General features: G+C 46.7%; 2 protein-coding genes across 6 annotated transcripts in view; both read right to left on the reverse strand.

The window, feature by feature from the left end:
• LOC142923925 (uncharacterized) lies at positions 1-20263 on the reverse strand. Of its 4 annotated transcripts, none has more exons than XM_076064946.1 (3): positions 20160-20263; positions 4803-4865; positions 1-2379 (listed from the first exon to the last, which is right to left on the reverse strand). In XM_076064946.1, exon 3 carries the CDS (start codon positions 2367-2369, stop codon positions 1293-1295), a length of 1077 nt encoding a protein of 358 aa, XP_075921061.1. In that variant the 5' UTR covers positions 2370-2379; positions 4803-4865; positions 20160-20263; the 3' UTR covers positions 1-1292. The 4 variants fall into 4 exon arrangements, with proteins under 4 accessions (XP_075921061.1, XP_075921062.1, XP_075921060.1 ...); XM_076064947.1 differs by lacking the exon at positions 4803-4865 and adding an exon at positions 18457-18524; XM_076064945.1 differs by lacking the exon at positions 20160-20263 and adding an exon at positions 9754-10299.
• LOC142923921 (uncharacterized) overlaps positions 13712-20832 on the reverse strand; it is a 26512-nt gene continuing 19391 nt past the window's right edge. Inside the window, exons 1-2 of one of the 2 annotated variants that reach the window (XM_076064939.1) lie at positions 16295-17247; positions 13712-15928 (exon numbers count right to left, since the gene is read on the reverse strand). In XM_076064939.1, coding sequence (XP_075921054.1) covers positions 14404-15900 — 1497 coding nt within the window. In that variant the 5' untranslated portion in view covers positions 15901-15928; positions 16295-17247 and the 3' untranslated portion in view covers positions 13712-14403. Of the gene's footprint in view, positions 15929-16294; positions 17248-20832 lie in introns of those variants that run through there. The other variant, XM_076064938.1, reaches the window with a different exon arrangement.

A 20832-nucleotide genomic window follows, 5' to 3' on the forward strand; every position in this document is an offset into this window, starting at 1 on the left:
TTTTCACTTAATAAGCTTTTAATGAAGAAATACAATTATCGAATTCAAAACATAATACAATTCAAAGTTGTTTCATTTTCAAACTTCAAAACGGAGCATCGGGTGCTTGCGTGGAGGTGTCGTTCGTGTGCAATTCTTTTTGTGACTTTCCTGGCCCAAGGCCGTAAATGGTTGTGAGGGGCGCCGCAGGTGGTCAGGCTTGCTTCAACCCTTGGTTGTGAACATCCAGACGTTAAACAGCTTGGACCATTTCTCGTCCTAATTTGACAAAATCTACATCAACACGTAATACAAAATTATAATTCGTTTAACACGTAGGCTTTCGCGACCAATATTATTCATAATAAAGGTTTTTTGGGTTAGATCTAACCCAAAAACCTTTATTATGAATTATAATTCGTGTTGTAGAGAATGTATCTCCCCTACGTGTAACTTTTGAGTGGTATGCCTTGTCACTGATGAATGATCCGAGTGTGCTCCCTATTTCAAAGACAATGAGTTGCTCCAGAGGGAGATGCTTCCTGAAAACACAAAAATACCCTTTGACCTGTATCACAAGAACAATGAGTCTCACCTGAGTTATCTGTACAGGTTACTTCCAAAACAAACACTTTGTCCTAACATCACTTATTCAATGTTTGACCCTTATAGACAAAATGTTACATGTACGCACACAATCAGACAAGTATTCATTCTAAATTATTGACAGGAATATTAACAAAACTGAATTACTGCAGTGTAATATACTGCATCAGGTTACATCGCATTAACAAGAAGCTATTTTAAAAAATACGCTTAGCAGTGTATGTACAACATACTATTGCGCCTTTCAAAATGAGTAGGCCATTGCATGGTGGCGTCTGGGTCAAAATTGATCAAATTCTAAACATTACCTACAAACTCCACAACCAAGATGCCACATCAACCATCGCCCCCTACTGACAGGCTCTTGTCCACATGCAGGCCGGTGCAGGGCCACCACCTTGTACCACACAGGGGCAGCTGCTACTTGGGGATGCTCTTCGAGTGTTTGAGACAAGATACGAAACAAAACTCCGAATTGCCAGAGGCGATTAAGCAAGCACCATGTAAATGCAATTATGAGAACATAGTGAATGCTTGGGAGCTTATTGGCTCTCGCTCATGGTTAGAGATCTACCCAACCCACAGGTCCACAAAGACTGGCCGCTCTTACCCTGCAGGTTGAACCTAGGAATTGAGTGTTCAACTTCATTCTTGTCATTAAAGGCCTGTGACAAAGGTGCATCTATTGGAGCGACATCGTCTCTGACTTACACATCTACCGGGTCTCCATTTGACTTTGTATTGTCTAGGAAGTCTACCCACACCTCCACTTCCACAAACTGCTGGGAGTTGCCTCGCTCTGCCTCACAGTCAGAATTCTCCTCCTGCTTCACGTTGCCTCCATCGATGTGAAGGTCCGATTTTGGAGTTGAATCTTCATCTTCACATTTTACCCTCACTTCTTCACTCTTCACCATCACTTCTTCACATTTCACCTTCACCTCTTCATATTTCACCTCGATACCTTTAAAAGTGTCCAAGCTGGGATTTTCTTCCGGTTCTTGTTTCATGAGGGATGGGCTCATTGCGGCACTTTGACTGTCACAAGCTGATTTCAGACTCCACTCCTTGTGGATCTTCTGATGCTTGTGAGTTCTCTGGTGTACATGAAGATTTGATGACTGTGCAAACGCCTTCCCACACACACTGCACTTGAAGGGTTTCTCTCCCGTGTGTGTTCTCTGGTGTCTTACAAGAGTAGATGACTGTGCAAACGCCTTCCCACACACACTGCACTTGAAGGGTTTCTCTCCCGTGTGTGTTCTCTGGTGTCTTGCAAGAGTAGATGAATCTGAAAACGCCTTCCCACACACACTGCACTTGAAGGGTTTCTCTCCCGTGTGAGTTCTCTGGTGTATAACAAGAGTAGATGAATCTGAAAACGCCTTCCCACACAAACTGCACTTGAAGGGTTTCTCTCCCGTGTGAGTTCTCTGGTGTTTTTTAAGAGCAGTTGACTGTGAAAACGCCTTCCCACACACACTGCACTTGAAGGCTTTATCTCCAGTGTGTGTTCTCTGGTGTACTTGAAGATGTGGTGACTGTGAAAACGCCTTCCCACACACACTGCACTTGAAGGGTTTCTCTCCTGTGTGTGTTCTCTGGTGTACTTGAAGATTTGATAACTGTGCTAACATCTTTCCACACACACTGCACTTGAAGGGTTTCTCTCCCGTGTGAGTTCTCTGGTGCAAGGTCAAATTTCCAGTACGATCCGTGCTGTATGCACACCGGTCGCAATGATGCCTTGTTGTACCGAGCTGCGCCGAGTGCCTTTGCTCCATCAGACAAATTCTGCAGAGGAAGCAACAGAGGAAGCGTCAGCTGCAGACAGAAAAAAATTATGTCCACACCATCTACACGTCAGTATTGATGCACAGAGGAATGCATACACACAGCAACACGTGACTAACATGTCTATACTTATTCATAATTTCATGATATAGTGAAAAAGTGTCCCAAATTCATCACATGGGCTGTTATGGCACACAATGAGAGGGCAAATGTCATAAATGTGTCTGGAAGCCCTAGCATCTTCAAAATGAATGTCAACCCAAACTCCGAGCACACAATTTCGGCGGTCTGGCTTCAAAAGGAATATTTATGAAAGCTAAATTCAGCTGACATAGCAAAGGGTCTTGAAAATAATAATATTTGTGTTACGTATTAATGCATAAATTAATGTTCAATCGCAACTTAGAGGTGTGAAGCCAGGCACAGATGTCCTTGAATGCTGGGATGAACAGTTCCGACTTCAGCTGCACGTGTGCTGTGATAACTTCCTGACTCCATTCTTACAAAGAGTTCCAGAGAAAACTAAAATAAACTGTTTTGATATAACCTCCATGCTCAATCGAGTTATTACTTTACTGCAAATACAAACTTGACCCTGTCACACACTCAGAGGTGGAGCCAGGATTTTCAGGCAGGGGGGGCAACCCCTTCTGCAATAAAAAATGATAGGAGTTGTTAGTAAGGAGTTGTTAGTAAGTAAGGAGTTGTTAGTAAGGAGTTGTTAGTAAGGAGTTGTTAGTAAGGAGTTGTTAGTAAGGAGTTGTTAGTAAGGAGTTGTTATTAAGGAGCTGTTATTAAGTAAGGAGTTGTTACCAAGGACTTGTCCTATGATTTTTATTCGACGCGTGTGATCGTCATCGCGCTCGCTGAAGGTGTTTGCAATCAGGGAAGTCGTGTACTGTATACGCAACTGCACACAATTCTGTGAGTCGCTTGTAACTGCTTTGCTGTTACTTATTGCCAATTATGGACTCGGACTGTTGTCCTCTCATAGAGTCCCTGTCACGTAATAAAATGCCACACGGTGGCAGTGGGGGTCGCAAAATGCTGATGTATCTATATATATAAAAGCGAAATGTGTGGATACGTGTGTCTGTTCGAAAGTGTTTAGCATACTTCCCAACATGCTACACACTTGAAATTTGGCATGTGGGTAGGTTCCGTACTGTACACAATGTAAAAAGTATAAAAATAGACATTTGTATTTGGGGGGGGGTGGGGGGGGGTGGGGGGGGGAAAGGACCATGGAGTGTGTGACGTTAACCGGCAACACACCTGAGTTAAGCGTTCTGCAAAGCTTACCCCTACCATATGGCTCTTCGTGCGCCGTACTTCTAGAGCTGTTAACAGCGTGCCGGGAGATTTTAGGTGGTGCTTTGCTCCTGGCCGATGAAGCCATTGGCTTCTCGGAGTTTCAATACATATCCGTGTGAAGAACGGGTACAACGGCTATCTTAAATATAAAGCAGAAATAGCATCTGTTTGTTTGTGTGAAGCACCAAAAACTATCCATGGCTGAGCTCTGGCGTCATGAAATTTTGACAGCTTATGCTGTCTGGAATGTCTAAGTGAACACGACTATTTTCAGCTCGCCACGTCATTCCCTTCCCGAGTTGCCAAAGTCGACCTTACGTAGAAGTGGGTTAAGGTTAAATTTCCTTCAGTGAAAAACATCAGATTTAAATTGATTTTTGTCAGCTTTTTTCTATCTTGGAAGCATCAATTTTTTTCACAGTTTTTTAGTGAAATATGGGAATATGAAATTAATCCAAGACAAGAATTCAAGTCCCGGGCGAAGCCGGGTAGTGAAGCTAATTACTAATAAACCCCAATGATCCGATTTAAATTAGGGATTTCGATCGGACCGTTGGGGGGGTACGTGCCACCCCACCCCGACTGGCTCCACCACTGTCACACACTGGCATGGTTCACAGGTGGTGGTGTGTCCAGACCCACGCCTGGCCACCTTCACCTGCTCAGTATTAATGGTTCCTCACTCCACAAAGTAATTCATTGAGGATAAATAAACACAGCTGAGGCTGCGTGTCTCTCTCTCTCCCCGTGGTCGCGTGGATTTCCTTCCCGATCCCCGGGTTTCCCCTCCATATGTAGAGAGTGAACACAGCCACGCGTCCAGAGTGAACACCGCCACACGTCTAGAGTGAACACCGCCACGCGTCCAGAGTGAACACCGCCACACGTCTAGAGTGAACACCGCCACGCGTCCAGAGTGAACACCGCCACACGTCTAGAGTGAACACCGCCACGCGTCTAGAGTGAACACCACCACCCGTCTAGAGTGAACACCGCCACGCGTCTAGAGTGAACACCGCCACATGTCTAGAGTGAACACCGCCACATGTCTAGAGTGAACACCGCCACGCGTCTAGAGTGAACACCACCACACTGTTCACGAGCCTCACCTTGTGTTGTGGGCAGGTCGCTTCTGAAAACAAAAGCGGCACAGCAGCTCAAGCGGGCTTGGCCTGGTAAAAAAAGAATGAAATAAAAACTGCGTGAATATTTAAAAGTAAAACAAAGTGACAAAGTGGCGAGCCGTGTGAAGACAAATTAAACTTAAGCGAGAGAATTGAAGCAAACGCGATCAGGCGAGGGCAGGAGGCAAGGCCCCGCGTGGCTAGGCCCCGCGCTGTAAAGTTCCAACCTGGACATCGCTTCCATGCTCGCTGCTACTCAATTGACATCCCTATGAGAGAGCGAGGCTCTACCTCGGTAAACAACAACCACCACCACCACAACCACCACCACCACAACCACCACCACAACAACCACTACCACAACCACCACCACAACAACCACCACCACAACCACCACCACAACCACCACAACAACCACTACCACAACCACCACCACAACAACCACAACCACCACCACAACAATCACCACCACAACCACCACAACCACCACCACCACAACCACCACAACCACCACCACCACCACAACCACCACAACAACCACTACCACCACCACAACAACCACAACAACCAGCACAACAACCACCACAACAACCACCACAACAACCACCACAACAACCACAACCACCACCACAACCACCACCACAACCACCACAACAACCACTACCACAACCACCACCACAACAACCACCACCACAACCACCACCACAACAATCACCACCACAACCACCACAACCACCACCACAACCACCACTACCACAACCACCACCACCACAACCACCACCACAACCACCACCACAGCAACCACCACAACAACCACCACCACAACCACCACAACCACCACCACAACAACCACAACAACCAGCACAACAACCACCACAACCACCACAACAACAACCACCACAGCAACCACTACCACAGCCACTCCCACAACCACCACCCCCACCACCACAACAACCATCACCACAACCACCACCATAACCACCACCACAACCACCACCACCAAAACCACAACAACAACAACCGCCATTCGCCACTACGTGGCGGTGACGTCAGCACGACGCTTGTGCCAGGCTATGTGCACCCTGAGGCCACGTGAAGTGTCGAACGCCCGCTGGCAGGAGGTCACGGGGCAGACCCAGGTGCCACGGGTCGACTGACTGAGATGACTGGCTGATGCACCACCTGTGCCCCCTACTGTGCCAACCTGCTGTGCTTTAGCCACCCGGCGCTCCGCTCGTTGTTCTGAGCGTCGCTCCTCCGTCCTCCGTTGTTGTTGGAGGGCGACTGCCTCCAACTGCCCAGTAGCATCCTTCACGAGCCTCCTCCACAGAGGCCGATCTTGACACCGCTGGTACCAGTCATCGGCAAGTCCACTCAGCTCCACGTCCTCCTGTACCACATCACTCCATCTCTTCTCCAGCCCGTGCCACGCCCGCTTAGCCCCCTCAATCCGGCCAAACAAAAGCTGTTTCGGCATGCGGTGGCTGGGCATGCGGGCTACATGACCCAGCCATCGCAGCCTTGCCTGCCGGAGGAGCTTACTGATGGGACCCTGCCCAGATCTTTCAAGGATTTGTGAGCTCCTCACACAATCCAGTCTGGTTAAACCCAGGATGGATCGTAGGCAGGCCAGCCTAAATGTTTCTAACCGGCGAAGATGTTCCATTAGGGGGGTCCACGTTTCGCAAGCATAGAGAAGGGAGGGAATGACCGTGGCTGAGAAGACCTGAAGCTTTTAGTGCGGAGCGACAGACCAGGTAGCTTCCACACAGCGTTACGCAACCGATGAAAAGATATTGCCGCTCGACTGATTCGGAGTGAGACCTCTGCTGTTAAACTGGAGCCGGTCATAAGCACACTGCCCAGGTATGGGAAACTCTCCACTCTCTCCACAACTGCCCCATCACCGATTGGGAGTTGTGGGGGTGGAGTGTCCGATGGTACAAAATACCCAGGCAGGTGCTTAGTTTTGGTGGGGCTGATGGTAAGGCCCCACCTCTTAGTGGCACGCTCCAGTCTCAGCAGCAGCGTCTCCAATTCCTCCTCCGAATGTGCAGCTATTACCAAATCATCAGCATACATAACGTGGTTGAGCAATAGGGAGCCATCCCTTGACCGCACCCGGGCGTCGATCAGCCTCCCATTATATCTGTACCATATGTAGATTCCCCCGGTACAGCTATTGAAGGCTTCACAAACTACGTGGTCAAAATAGATGTTAAATAATGTGAGAGCCAGAGGACATCCCTGTCGCACCCCAAGGTTAACAGGGAATGGCTCTGACTCCCAGCCACGTAGTTTTACCCGGGCCCGCTCACCATCATGAAGGTCCTTAATGATCGTGAGCAGAGGGTCAGGTACTCCAAAAGCACAAAGAACAACCTAGAGCCCAGGCCTACTGATGGTATCATAGGCCTTGACCAGGTCAATAAAGCAGAGATGTAGGTCTTGTTGGAATTCGCTACACCTCTGCTGTAGCAGACAGACAGAAAATATGGCATCTGTGCAGGACCGCCCTTTCCTGAAACCGCATTGGGGCTCCGCAAGCCTCTCCTCAGCGTGCCTGGCAAGGCGATGTTGAATAATCCTTTCCAGGACCTTTCCCGGCACACTGAGGAGTGAGATGCCCCTGTAGTTGTTACAGTCTGTGTGGTCCCCCTTCTTAAAAAGGGGGACCACCAGGGCATCCTTCCAATCCTGCGGAACCCGTCCAGTGGTCCAGACTGTTGTTATGATGTCATATAGGGCAGTCTGTGCACAAACGCCGCCCTCCCTCAGCATTTCGCTTGGGAGATCATCTCTGCCCGCTGCCTTTCCTGGTCTCAGACTCCGGATCGCCTTCAGTACTTCCTCAACAGATGGCACCTCAGCCAGCCACTCACAGGGGGTGACTTCTTCCAATATTTGAGGCACCGCAGCCTCAGCAGGGTCATCCTCACTTTGTGCCACGATGTTTTCCTGGCTGAGGGATTTTCCCTCCCGCAGGACCTCACAGAAATGCTCAGCAAATCTGCAAACCTGTTCCTGGGGGTCGGAGATTGGGTCACCGTTTTTTCCCCTAATGATGGTAATAGGTGTGGCGCTGCAGATTACTTTTTTGATGGAGTTAAATAGAGATTTGTGATCACGGGCCACTGAGGCAGACTCCATCTCCTCAGCAACCCGCGACCACCACCCATCCTTGCAGTGCCTCACGGCTCTCCGAACCTCCGAGCGAAGGCTGCGGCAAGCCTCCTCATTCTCTGACGTGGGATTCTGTAGCCGATGACAGTGGGCCTGTTGCTTTTTCTCAACCATCCTGAACACCTCCTCTGTCAGCCAGGGTCTCTGGGGAGGTCTGGACCACGTACCCAAAGCAGCCATTGCAGCTGCATGAGTCACAGTCCTAAACCTCGCCCATTTACCCTCGACATCAGGAGGAGTCGGGGACGATGCCAATCCCAGCCGCAAGCGATGATGAAATTCTCGCTTGCAACTTTCATCAGATAACTGAGACCAGGCCACTTTAGGTTGTAATGGGGTCCTGCGTGTACACCCACCACCGGAGTGGAAGAATGGCAGGCGCATCTTACAGATGACTAGTTCATGGTCAGAGGGCAGATCAGCTCCACGGTAGGTCCTGGTGTCAAAGACATGGGCTCGCATCCGCTGGTCCGTCACTATGTAGTCCAGCAGATGTTCTTTCTTGGACCCGGCATACATCCATGATGTTGTGTGGATGCGCCGATGCCGGAACAGCGTGTTGGTAATTACAAGCCCATGGGCTGCACAAAAATCTAGCAGCCTCCTACCGTTGTTATTGAGCTGATCTGGCCCATGCCCTCCAATCACTCCAGACCAGGTGCCAGTATCATGACCAACTCGGACATTTAAGTCACCCAACATGATGACTCTATCCCGAGGTCATAGAAGGCATCTGACTCATCGGCTTTGCCTGCATCCCTCCACGGATGTTCATCTTCGGTGAGGGCATATGTAACCACGACCACCATTCCTCGCCTCCGGTTGATGGGAAGGCGAGCCCAAAGTAGCCTGGGACTTACAGCTTCCCACACCTCACCGCCACGCTCCCACGCCCCCTTCATTCTTTTGTTCAAAAGAAGAGCCACACCCTGTTGTTTGGCAGTCTGCTGCCCCGAGTAGAGGACTGTCCACCCCTCATGGTGGCAGGAGCCAGAGCCGGTCCACCGGACCTCCTGAATGCCACACAGATCCAGGCGGTACCGGTACAGCTCCCGACAGAGGAGGGGCAGCCTCTCCTCCGCAGTGAGCGTTCGAACATTCCACGTGGCCACCCACAACAACCACCACAACAACCACCACCACAACCACCACAACCACCACAACAACCACCTCAACCACCACCACCACCACAACCACCACCACAACAACCACCACCACAACCACCAATACAACCAACACCACAACCACCAACACCACAACAACCAACACAACCACACCACAACAACCACCACCACCACCGCAACCACAACAACCGCCACAACCACCACAACAACCACCACCGCAACCACAACAACCACCACAACAACCACCACCACAACCACAACAACCACCACAACAACCACCACCACAACCACCACCACAACCACCACCACCACAACAACCACCACCACAACAACCACCACAACAACCACCACAACAAGTAAAACAAAGTGACAAAGAGGCGAGCCGAGTGAAACAAATTAAACTTAAGCGAGAGAATTTAAGCAAACGCGATCAGGCGAGGGCAGGAGGCAAGGCCCCGCGTGGCTAGGCCCCGCGCTATAAAGTTACAACCTGGACATCGCTTCCATGCTCGCTGATACTCAATTGACATCCCTACGAGAGAGAGGCTCTACCTCGGTAAACAACAACAACCACCACAACAACCACCACCACCACCACCACAACCACAACCGCGATGAGAATTTCTCACCTCGTATTTCAGTGGACGGGCGGATCAGCAGCTTCCTGTTACCTCGTGACGTCACGCGACAGCAGGCGGTGACATGACGTCATTTGTGGGGAACGATAACACTCCCCTCCCACAATGAGCGGCTCCGTACGTGAATATATTATGTTAATGAACCCGGCCCATATGTTCATAGTTCATTTAGTTCATAGTTCATTTATTTGGTATAGCCCTGTGAGCCATTCGGCTCTTGAATCGGGTGCAACCGCAGCAAACAAAAAAACTAAAACATGAACAAGAAAACATCTTAAAGTGACTTTGTGACTGTGCAAACAGAAAATCCAGGAAAAAAATATCAAAATATTCCTGAAATAGCACCGTACACCAACGCTGTGTGCAAAAATCCCAGTGGGATGCAAGTCAAATAACAACAACAACAACAACCACAAGACAACTAAGATTAAGGCCATCAGTCTAACTCCGTACTACAATAAACAAAAACATGGCCAAAACAAAAAAAACTTTTCGAAATCACCAAAATAAAAGCCATAAATCCAATGTAACAGTGATCATAGGGACTGACCGAATTTTTTACAATAAACTACATAAATAAATTATAACACCAAAATCTAGAGCCATATTTTAGGCCACTGAATAGCAGTGGCAGCTAGGGGTGTACAACTCCTCTAGAGCAGTTTTGAGTGAAGATCTCATAGGTAGTGATTCAAGTTGTAGTTTATTGACAATAGCATTCCAGACCCTGGGGGCATCAATATCAAAGGCCCTTCCTCCGGTTTTTGTATGGCAATAGGGAATGTGAACCTGGTAGATGAGCGAAGACCTGAGGTCAAATTTGTTCTTTGAAACAGAGAGGAGATCCAGTAGGTAGTCTGCGGATTTTTTTGTAAGTACATCGTGAATAAATAAAATCTGGTGTACAAGCCGTCAAACATTAAGAGATGTTAAGTTTGACCCAATGTAGAGATCACAGTGGTGAGTCCTGTATGGGCAGTTCAATGCAAATCTTAAGGCCGAGTGATAGATGGAATCAAGCTTCTTCAGTACAGTACTTGGGGCTGATTTATACACGATGTCACAGTAGTCAAGTAGAGGCAGTATGGTAGCTTTTATCAATTCCAAACGGAACATAGGGGGGAAGCAGTGCTTGTGTCGATACAGTAAACCAATTTTTAATATAGTCTTTTAACCAATATAATCAATGTGATCTTCAAAATTCAGTTTTGAATCCAGGATGACCCCAAGATACTTATAGAACTTGACTTGCTCTATTTGATCATTATTTAAGGAATGTAGTTTGGAAAAAATAACTTCCTGCTTTAATCCCGGTGAGAAGCATAGCACCTTGGTTTTGGAGGTATTTAGGACTAGTTTAAGAGAAACTAGCTGATGTTGTAGTTTGTTGAAATCACCCTGGAGCTTAGCAATCACGTCATCTGGAGAGCGGCCAGCAGTAATCAGTATCGTGTCATCTGCAAAAAGATTTACCCTGGAATGATCCAGTTCAGTGCCCAAGTCATTGACATAAAGAGAGAACAAGAGGGGGCCGAGGATGGAACCCTGTGGAACCCCCTTTTGTTATCTTAACACTGTTTGACCTCCAACCATCTATGAATACAGTTTGGGTGCGAGAAAAGAGGTAATATTTTAACCATTTTTCTGTGTTTTTGGAAAAACCGAGGCAACTTAGTTTACTAAGCAGGGTGTTGTGGTCTACTGTATCAAAAGCTTTGGACAGGTCAAGAAAAAGACAGGCACAGTACTGCTTATTATCAAGGCTACTGTAAATTTGATTCAGAGAATCTAATGCAGCAGATGTGGTGCTGCATTTTTTTCGGAACCCAGATTGTTTTAGATGTAGTAGATTGTTGGTGGACAAGAAACTGCTAATTTGGTAGTTCAATAATTTTTCAAAAAATTTTCATCAATGGGGACAAAATTGAGATAGGTCGGTAGTTATTGGGATCAATAATTTGCATGAGCAGGGGTGACTCCCAATACATTATCAAAAATATTACCAGCTTCAGAAAAATGAAGGTTAAAATTGTCAACTATTTTTTTGGGATCTGAAAAATATTCTCCATTTCGGTTAAGCTCAAAGGGCAGATTGTCTGTTTTGGATGCCTTTTCGATAGATTTGATTGTTTTCCAAAAAAATCCTGGAATTTCCATGTGATTTCAGGAGAGTGGAGGAAAAGTAGGCATTTTTTGCATGCCGTATTTTTTTTACGCATCTATTCCTTAAAATCCTGTATTCTAGGCAGTCATTTACCAAATTACTTTTCTGAGCACATGCCCAAGCCTTGTCCCTAGTTTTCATGAGCTTTGTAATCAAAGGATCATACCATGGTGGGCGGTTGCCTTTAGTTTTAAATCTAACCAACGGAGCATGTTTGTGAAGAATTTGGAGAAACGTGTACCTGAAAGTCTCCCAAGCCGTAGTCAGGTTGGGGATATCACAGACCTTGTCAATGTCTGAGTGAAGCACATCATTTGTAAATGCCTGAGTGCGGAAGTGCCTCAAAGAGTGCTTCTCAACAATTTTAGGGGGGGCTTTGGGTCTGGCTGATGATCTCACCCCAAAAATGAAGGAGTGATCACTAAGGTTATTACCCAGAACACCAGTCAGTGTGAAATTGTGAGGGCCATTTGTCAATTGGACGTCAAGCAGAGTTGACTGTCCCAGATTTTTTAGGTTGGGTCTTGTGGGGACATTTATTAATTGAAACAGGTTAAATTCATCTGTAAAATTTGTGGCCACGGCCGGCGTGTTTAGCCAATTCCAATTTAGATCACCCACTAAAACTATTTCACCTTTAGGGAGGCCCCCAAAAAGCTCTCTCAATGCCAATGCAGCTTCAACATCCTTCCAACAAGGCGGTCTATAGCAGCACACTACCAATATCTGTTGATTATTTGGGAGAGTTATTCTGAGAGCCAAACCTTCAAAGCAACATTTTTTAAACAAGGAGTGAGATGGTGAACATATATTACGAACATAGATGGCAATGCCACCTCCTTTAGATTCTCGGTCAAGCCAAAAAAGGTTGTAGTTGTCAATCGTAATCTGCAAGTCATTGACCGCAGGAGTGAGAAATGTTTCTGTTAGGCAAAAAATGTCCGGGTCAAGATTTGCCACTTCTAGTTTTAGTTGACTTAATTTAATCACAAGCCCTCTGATGTTGACATGTAGAACACCAACACCTCTCCTGCCAGAAAAATCTACAGAATTACACAAGTTCTTTTCATTTGGGCCAGGATGAAGCTCAATACCACCCAGAAATAAGAAAAGTAGAATTAACAGTTTGCACAAGTATTTTCTGTGAAAGGATGAAGAGCGGGGAACCTTGGACGAATAGCAGCAGCTCGCAAATGGTGTTAAAAAGGATACAATGATGGAGTGTACAAGTGTCTATGAGCTGTTTCATTTGCAGGTGTAGTGCCAAATCGAGCAACAAGTATTGACGCAAAATAACGAGGGTAGCCGTTTGTGGAGTTGAGTGTGGCACTAGATATGTCCGGGAGGGACAGCAGTATGATACGGAGCATCGGGAGCTTGCGTGGAGGCGTCGTTCGTGTGCAATTTTTTTCGTGACTTTCCTGGCCCAAAGCCATAAATGGTTGTGAGGGGCGCTGCAGGCGGTCAGGCTTGCTTCAACCCTTGGTTGTGAACATCCAGACGTTAATCAGCAAGGAGCATTTCTCGTCCTAATTCGACAAAATCTACGTCAATACGTAATACAAAATTATAATTCGTGTTGTAGAGAATGTACCTCCTCTACGTGTAAGTTTTGAGTGGTATGCCTTGTAATTGATGAATGATCAGTGTGCTCCCTATTTCAAAGACAATGAGTTGCTCCAGAGGGAGATGCTTTCTGAAAACGCAAAAATACCCTTTGACCTGTATCACATGAACAATGAGTCTCACCTGAGTTATCTGTACAGGTTACTTCCAAACACACACTTTGTCCTAACATCACTTATTTAATGTTTGACCCTTATAGACAAAATCTTACATATACGCACACAATCAGCCAAGTATTCATTATAAATTATTGACAGGAATATTAACAAAATTGTATTACTACCGTGTAATATACTGCATCAGGTTACATCGCATTAACAAGAAGCTATTTAAAAAAATACACACCGTCTGCTTAACAGTCTATGTACAACATACTATTGAGCCATTCAAAACGAGTAGGCCATTTCATGCTGGCATCTGGGTCAAAATTTATGAAATTCTAAACATTACCTACAAACTCCAGAACCAAGATGCCACATCAACCATCGCCCCCTACTGACAGGCTCTTGTCCACATGCAGGCCGGTGCAGGGCCACCACCTTGTGCCACACAGGGGCAGCTGCTACTTGGGGATGCTCTTCAAGTGTTTGAGACGAGATACGATACAAAACTCCGAATTGCCAGAGGCGATTAAGCAAGCACCGTATAAATGGAATTATTAGAACATAGTGAATGCTTGGAAGCTTATTGGTTCTCGCTCCTGGTTAGAGATCTACCCAACCCACAGGTCCACAAGGACTGGCCGATCTTACCCTGCAGGTTGAACCTAGGAATTGATTGTTCAACTTCACATTCTTGTCATTAAAGGCCTGTGACAAAGGTGCATCTATTGGAGTGACATCGTCCCAAGCTTACACATCTACCGGGTCTCTATTTGACTTTGTATTGTCTAGGAAATCCACCCACACCTCCACTTCCACAAACTGCTGGGAGTAGCCTCGCTCTGCCTCACAGTCAGAATTCTCCTCCTGCTTCACGTTGCCTCCATCGATGTTAAGGTCCCATTGTGGAGTTGAATTTTCATCTTCACATTTTACCTTCACTTCTTCGCTCTTCACCATCACTTCTTCACATTTCACCTTCACCTCTTCATATTTCACCTCGATACCTTTAAAAGTGTCCAAGCTGGGTTTTTCTTCCGGTTCTTGTTTCATGAGGGATGAGCTCATTGCGGCACTTTGACTTTCACAAGCTGATTTCAGACTCCACTCCTTGTGGATCTTCTGATGCTTGTGAGTTCTCTGGTGTACATGAAGATGTGGTGACTGTGCAAACGCCTTCCCACACACACTGCACTTGAAGGGTTTCTCTCCTGTGTGTGTTCTCTGGTGTATTTGAAGATTTGGTAAAAGTGCAAACGCCTTCCCACACGCACTGCACTTGAAGGGTTTCTCTCCCGTGTGAGTTCTCTGGTGCCTTACAAGAGCAGATGGATCTGAAAACGCCTTCCCACACACACTGCACTTGAAGGGTTTCTCTCCCGTGTGAGTTCTCTGGTGCCTTACAAGAGTAGATGGATCTGAAAACGCCTTCCCACACACACTGCACTTGAAGGGTTTCTCTCCTGTGTGTGTTCTCTGGTGTATTTGAAGATTTGGTGAAAGTGCAAAAGCCTTCCCACACACACTGCACTTGAAGGGTTTCTCTCCTGTGTGTGTTCTCTGGTGTCTTTGAAGATTTGTTGAACGTGAAAACGCCTTCCCACACACACTGCACTTGAAGGGTTTCTCTCCTGTGTGTGTTCTCTGGTGTAATTGAAGATTTGGTGAAAGTGCAAACGCCTTCCCACACACACTGCACTTGAAGGGTTTCTCTCCTGTGTGTGTTCTCTGGTGTAATTGAAGATTTGGTGAAAGTGCAAACGCCTTCCCACACACACTGCACTTGAAGGGTCTTTCTCCCGTGTGTGTTCTCTGGTGTCTTACAAGAGCAGATGGATCTGAAAACGCTTTCCCACACAAACTGCACTTAAAGAGTTTCTCTCCTGTGTGCGTTCTCTGGTGTACTTGAAGATGTGGTGACTGTGAAAAAGCCTTCCCACACACACTGCACTTGAAGGGTTTCTCTCCCGTGTGTGTTCTCTGGTGTTTTTTAAGATTAGATGAATGTGCAAACGCCTTCCCACACACACTGCACTTGAAGGGTTTCTCTCCTGTGTGTGTTCTCTGGTGTATTTGAAGATTTGGTGAAAGTGAAAAGGCCTTCCCACACACACTGCACTTGAAGGGTTTCTCTCCTGTGTGTGTTCTCTGGTGCCGTGTCAAATTTCCAGTACGATCTGTGTTGTTTGCATGCCGGTCGCATTGTTGCCTTTTTGCACCGAGCCGCGCCGAGTGCCTTTGCTCCATCAGACAAATTCTGCAGAGGAAGCGACAGCTGCAGACAGAAAAAAAGAATATAAACACCATCTACACGTCAGTATCGATGCACAGAGGAATGCATACACACAGTAACACGTGACTAACACGTCTATACTTATTCATATATTAATGTTATCGTGAAAAAGTGTCCCAAATTCATCAAACGGGCTGTTATGGCACACAATGAGAGGGCAAATGGTCAAAAACGTGTCTGGAAGCCCTAGTATCTTCAAAATGAATGTTAACCTAAAACTCCGAGCACACAATTTTGGATGTCTGGCTACAAAAGGAATATTTATGAAAGTTAAATTCAGCTGACATAGCAAAGGGTGTTGAAAATAATACTATTTGTGTTATGCATAAATGAATGTTTAATCGCAACTTAGAGGTGTGAAGCCAGGCACAGATGTCCTTGAATGCTGGGATGAACAGTTCCGATTTCAGCTGCACGTGTGCTGTGATAACTTCCCGACTACATTCAAACAAAGAGTTCCAGAGAAAAACAAAAATAAACTGTTTTGATATCACCTCCGTGCTCAATAGAGTTAATAGATTATGAGACCTCCTTTGCCAGTAACAAGATATAGTAATAGGTTTTACTCTTTTAACTGGAACAAAAAACTGACACCTTCATTCAAGGCATCATGTTTGCAATAACCACAACACAAGCAGTCAAAATGCAAACAATAGAGACAACTCTGATAATAAGCACTGTCCTTGAATTTGATTGGTCCACACCCGAGACGCCTTTTGGCGTCTTCTGTTTCAACACCAGTGGAGACTAGGTTCTAAGAAAAGCCGTCTCGGGTGTGGACCAATCAATTTCAAGGACAGTGCTTAGTATTATCAGAGTTGTCTCATTTGTTTGCATTTTGACTGCTTGTGTTGTGGTTATTGCAAACATGATGACTTGAATAAAGGTGTCAGTTTTTTTGTGCCAGTTAAAAGGGTAAAACCTATTACTATATAGAGTTAAAAGGCTTTACTGCAAATACAAACTTGACACTATCACACACTCAGAGGCGGAGCCATGAGCAACCCCTCCAGCAATGAAACATTATGAGTTGTTATTAAGTAAGGAGTTGTTAGTAAGGAGTTGTTAGTAAGGAGTTGTTACTAAGGACTTGTCCTAATCCTTTTTATTCGACGTGTGTGATAGGCATCGCGCTCGCTGACGGTGTTTGCCTTCAGGGAAGTCGTGTACTGTATACGTAACTGCACACAATTCTGAGTCGCTTGTAACTGCTTTGCCGTTACTTATTGCCAATTATGGACTCGGACTGTTGTCCTCTTATAGAGTCCCTGGCACGTAATAAAATGCCACACGGTGGCAGTGGGGGAGGGTCGCAAAATGCTGATTTATCTATATATATAAAAGCGAAATGTGTGGATATGTGTCTCTTCGAAAGTGTTTAGCATACTTCCCAACATGCTACACACTTGAAATTTGGCATGTGGGTAGGTTCCATACTGTACACAATGTAAAAAGTATAAAAATAGACTTTTGTATTTTGGGGGGGGGGGGGGGGTGGGGGAAATGACCATGGAGTGTGTGACGTCAACCCGCAACACACCTGAGTTAAGCGCTCTGCAATGCTTACCCCTACCATATGGCTCTTCGTGCACCGTACTTCTAGAGCTGTTAACAGCATGCCGGGAGATTTTAGGTGGTGCTTTGCTCCTGGCCGATGAAGCCATTGGCTTCTCGGAGTTTCAATACATATGGGTGCGAAGAACGGGTACAACGGCTATTAAATATAAAGCAGAAATAGCATCTGTTTGTGTGAAGCATCAAAAACTATCCAACGCTGAGCTCTGGCATCATGAAAATTTCACAGCTTATGCTGTCTGGAATTTCTAAATGAACGCGACTATTTTCAGCTCGCCACGTCATTCCCTTCCGGAGTGGCCAAAATCGACCTTGCGTAGAAGTGGATTAAGGTTAAATTTCCTTGAGTGAAAACATCCGATTTAGGGAACTTGATTTGTTTCGGCTTTTTTCTTTCTTGCAAGCATCAAATTTTTTCAGGGGTTTTCAGTGAAAGACAAGGGAATATGAAATTTGAAATTTATCCAAGTCAAGAATCCAAGTCCCGGGCGAAGCCGGGTAGTGAAGCTAGTTACTAATAAACCCCAATGATCCGATCGAAATTAGGGATTTCAATCGGACCATTGGGGGGGTACGTGCCACCCCACCGCCACTGGCTCCACCACTGTCACACACTGGCATGGTTCACAGGTGGTGGTGTGTCCAGACCCACGCCTGGCCACCTTCACCTGCTCAGTATTAATGGTTCCTCACTCCACAAAGTAATTCATTGAGGATAAATAAACACAGCTGAGGCTGCGTGTCTCTCTCTCTCTCCCCGTGGTCGCGTGGATTTCCTTCCCGATCCCCGGGTTTCCCCTCCATATGTAGAGTGAACACCACCATGCGTCTAGAGTGAACACCGCCACGCGTCTAGAGTGAACACCACCACGCGTCTAGAGTGAACACCGCCACACGTCTAGAGTGAACACCACCACGCTGTTGACAAGCCCCACCTTGTTGTTGTTGTGGGCAGGTCGCTTCTGTAAACAAGAACGGTACAGCAGCTCAATGCGGGCGTGGCCTGGTAAAAAAATAAAAATAAAACTGTGGATATTTAAAACAAAACAAAGTTACAAAGTAGCGAGCCAGGTGAAGAGAAATTTAAACTAAAGCAAGATACTCTTTGGTTCTTTCGGTAAAGCCACGTAGAAAAAAAATTAAATAAATTAAATTATAGTTTCAGTTTAATTTATTTGGTATAGCCCTGTGAGCCATTTGGCTCTTGAATCGGGTGCAACCGCAATACACAAAAACATGAACAAGAAAACATCTTAAAGTGACTATGTGATTGTGCAAACAAAGAATCCAGGAAAAAACAGCAAAAATATTGCACAAAAAGCACCGTACACCAACGCTGTGTGCAAATGGCATGCGACGTTTCGATTGCAACACAAGCAATCATCATCAGGTACAAGTGAAAGAGAAGACAAACCTAGTAAACTTAGAAACGTATTGCAATACAACAGAGAGTCGGCTAACAGAACAGTCAACAACACCCCACCTGGGTGATTACTTTCTTACAAAGATTGCTAAATTAAGCGAGAGAATTGAAGCAAACGCGATCAGGTGAGGGCAGGAGGCAAGGCCCCGCGTGGCAAGGCCCCGCGCTGTAAAGTTCCAACCTGGACATCGCTTTCATGCTCGCTGCTACACAATTGACATCCCTACGAGAGAGAGCGAGGCTCTACCTCTGTAAACAACAACCACCACCACCACTACAACCAGCACCACAACAACTACAACCACCACCACAACCACCACCAGCACCAAAACAACCAGCACCAAAACAACCAGCACCAAAACAACCAGCACCAAAACAACCACCACCAAAACAACCACCACCACAACCACAAACACCACCACAACAACCACCACAACAACAACCACCACAACAACCACCACAGCAACCACCACAGCAACAACCACCACAGCAACCACCACAGCAACAACCACCACAACCACAACAACCACAACCAATACAACCACCACTACAACCACCACCACTACAACCACCACCACAACAACCATAACAACCACCACCACAACCACGACCACAACCACCACCACCACAACCACCACCACAACAACAACCACCACCACAACCACCACCACAACAACCACCACAACAACCACCACCACAACCACCACCACAACCACTACCACCACAACCACGACCACAACCACCACCACAACCACCACCAAAACCACCACCACCACAACCACCACCACAACAACCACCACCACCACAACCACCACCACAACCACCACAACAACCACCACCGCAGCCACCACCACAACCACCACAACAACCACCACAACCACCACCACAACAACCACCACAACAACCACGACAAGTAAAACAAAGTGACAAAATGGCGAGCCGAGTGAAGACAAATGAAACTTAAGCGAGAGAATTGAAGCAAACGCGATCAGGCGAGGGCAGGAGGCAAGGCCCCGCGTGGCTAGGCCCCGCGTAGCTGGGCCCCGCGCTGTAAAGTTCCAACCTGGACATCGCTTCCATGCTCGCTGCTACTCAATTGACATCCCAACGAGAGAGAGCGAGGCTCTACCTCGGTAAACAACAACCACCACAACAACAACAACCACCACCACCACCACAACCACCACAACCACAACCGCGATGAGAATTTCTCACCTCGGATTTCAGTGCACGGCGGAGCAGCAGCTTCCTGTTAATTCGTGACGTCACGCGGCAGCAGGAGTTGACATGACGTCACTTGCGGGGTACAAAACTCCCCTCCCACAATGAGCGGTTCTTAACTTGAATAAATTATGTTAATGAGTCTGACCCATACGTGAAGGGATGGGCGGGGGTGCCGAACTCGTCGCAATAAACTCGCGACGGCTTTCATGAATGCATTATGTTAATGAACCGCTGGTCAGTGGGAGTAGCTTTGCCCAAATAAGGATTCTACTTGAACAGATAACGGAAGTGACCCAGGCAGAGGGGACGTCACGCTCAGGGCGCGGTCAACGGGGTGGGGTGAATACATTGGTGACATGACGTCACTAGCGAGGTACACTTCCCCCTGGCGTTTCACGCCGATGAGGAATTGCTGAGTGGTGACGTCATAGAGTGGGGTTGGAGTTTAAGTTGATTTAGATTCATTTTCCATTGCTCCCTCCCTTGATCAGAGACCCCTTGGGTGTGTGTTTATACACTGTGTGTGTGTGTACACAGTGTGTGTGTGTGTACACTGTGTGTGTGTGTGTACACTGTGTGTGTGTGTGCACTGTGTGTGTGTGTGCACTGTGTGTGTGTACACTGTGTGTGTGTACACTGTGTGAGTGGGGGCCAAGCCTCCACG

The sequence above is a fragment of the Petromyzon marinus genome, unplaced genomic scaffold, assembly GCF_048934315.1.
Source record: "Petromyzon marinus isolate PM22_M1 ecotype Great Lakes invasive population unplaced genomic scaffold, UKy_Petmar_22M1.pri1.0 PM_Scaffold_9, whole genome shotgun sequence".
NCBI classification, from domain to species: domain Eukaryota; kingdom Metazoa; phylum Chordata; class Hyperoartia; order Petromyzontiformes; family Petromyzontidae; genus Petromyzon; species Petromyzon marinus.

Excerpts from the sequence above, each read along its gene's own strand:
- LOC142923925 (XM_076064948.1), bottom strand. The coding sequence starts at position 2,369 with ATGGAGCAAAGGCACTCGGCGCAGCTCGGTACAACAAGGCATCATTGC.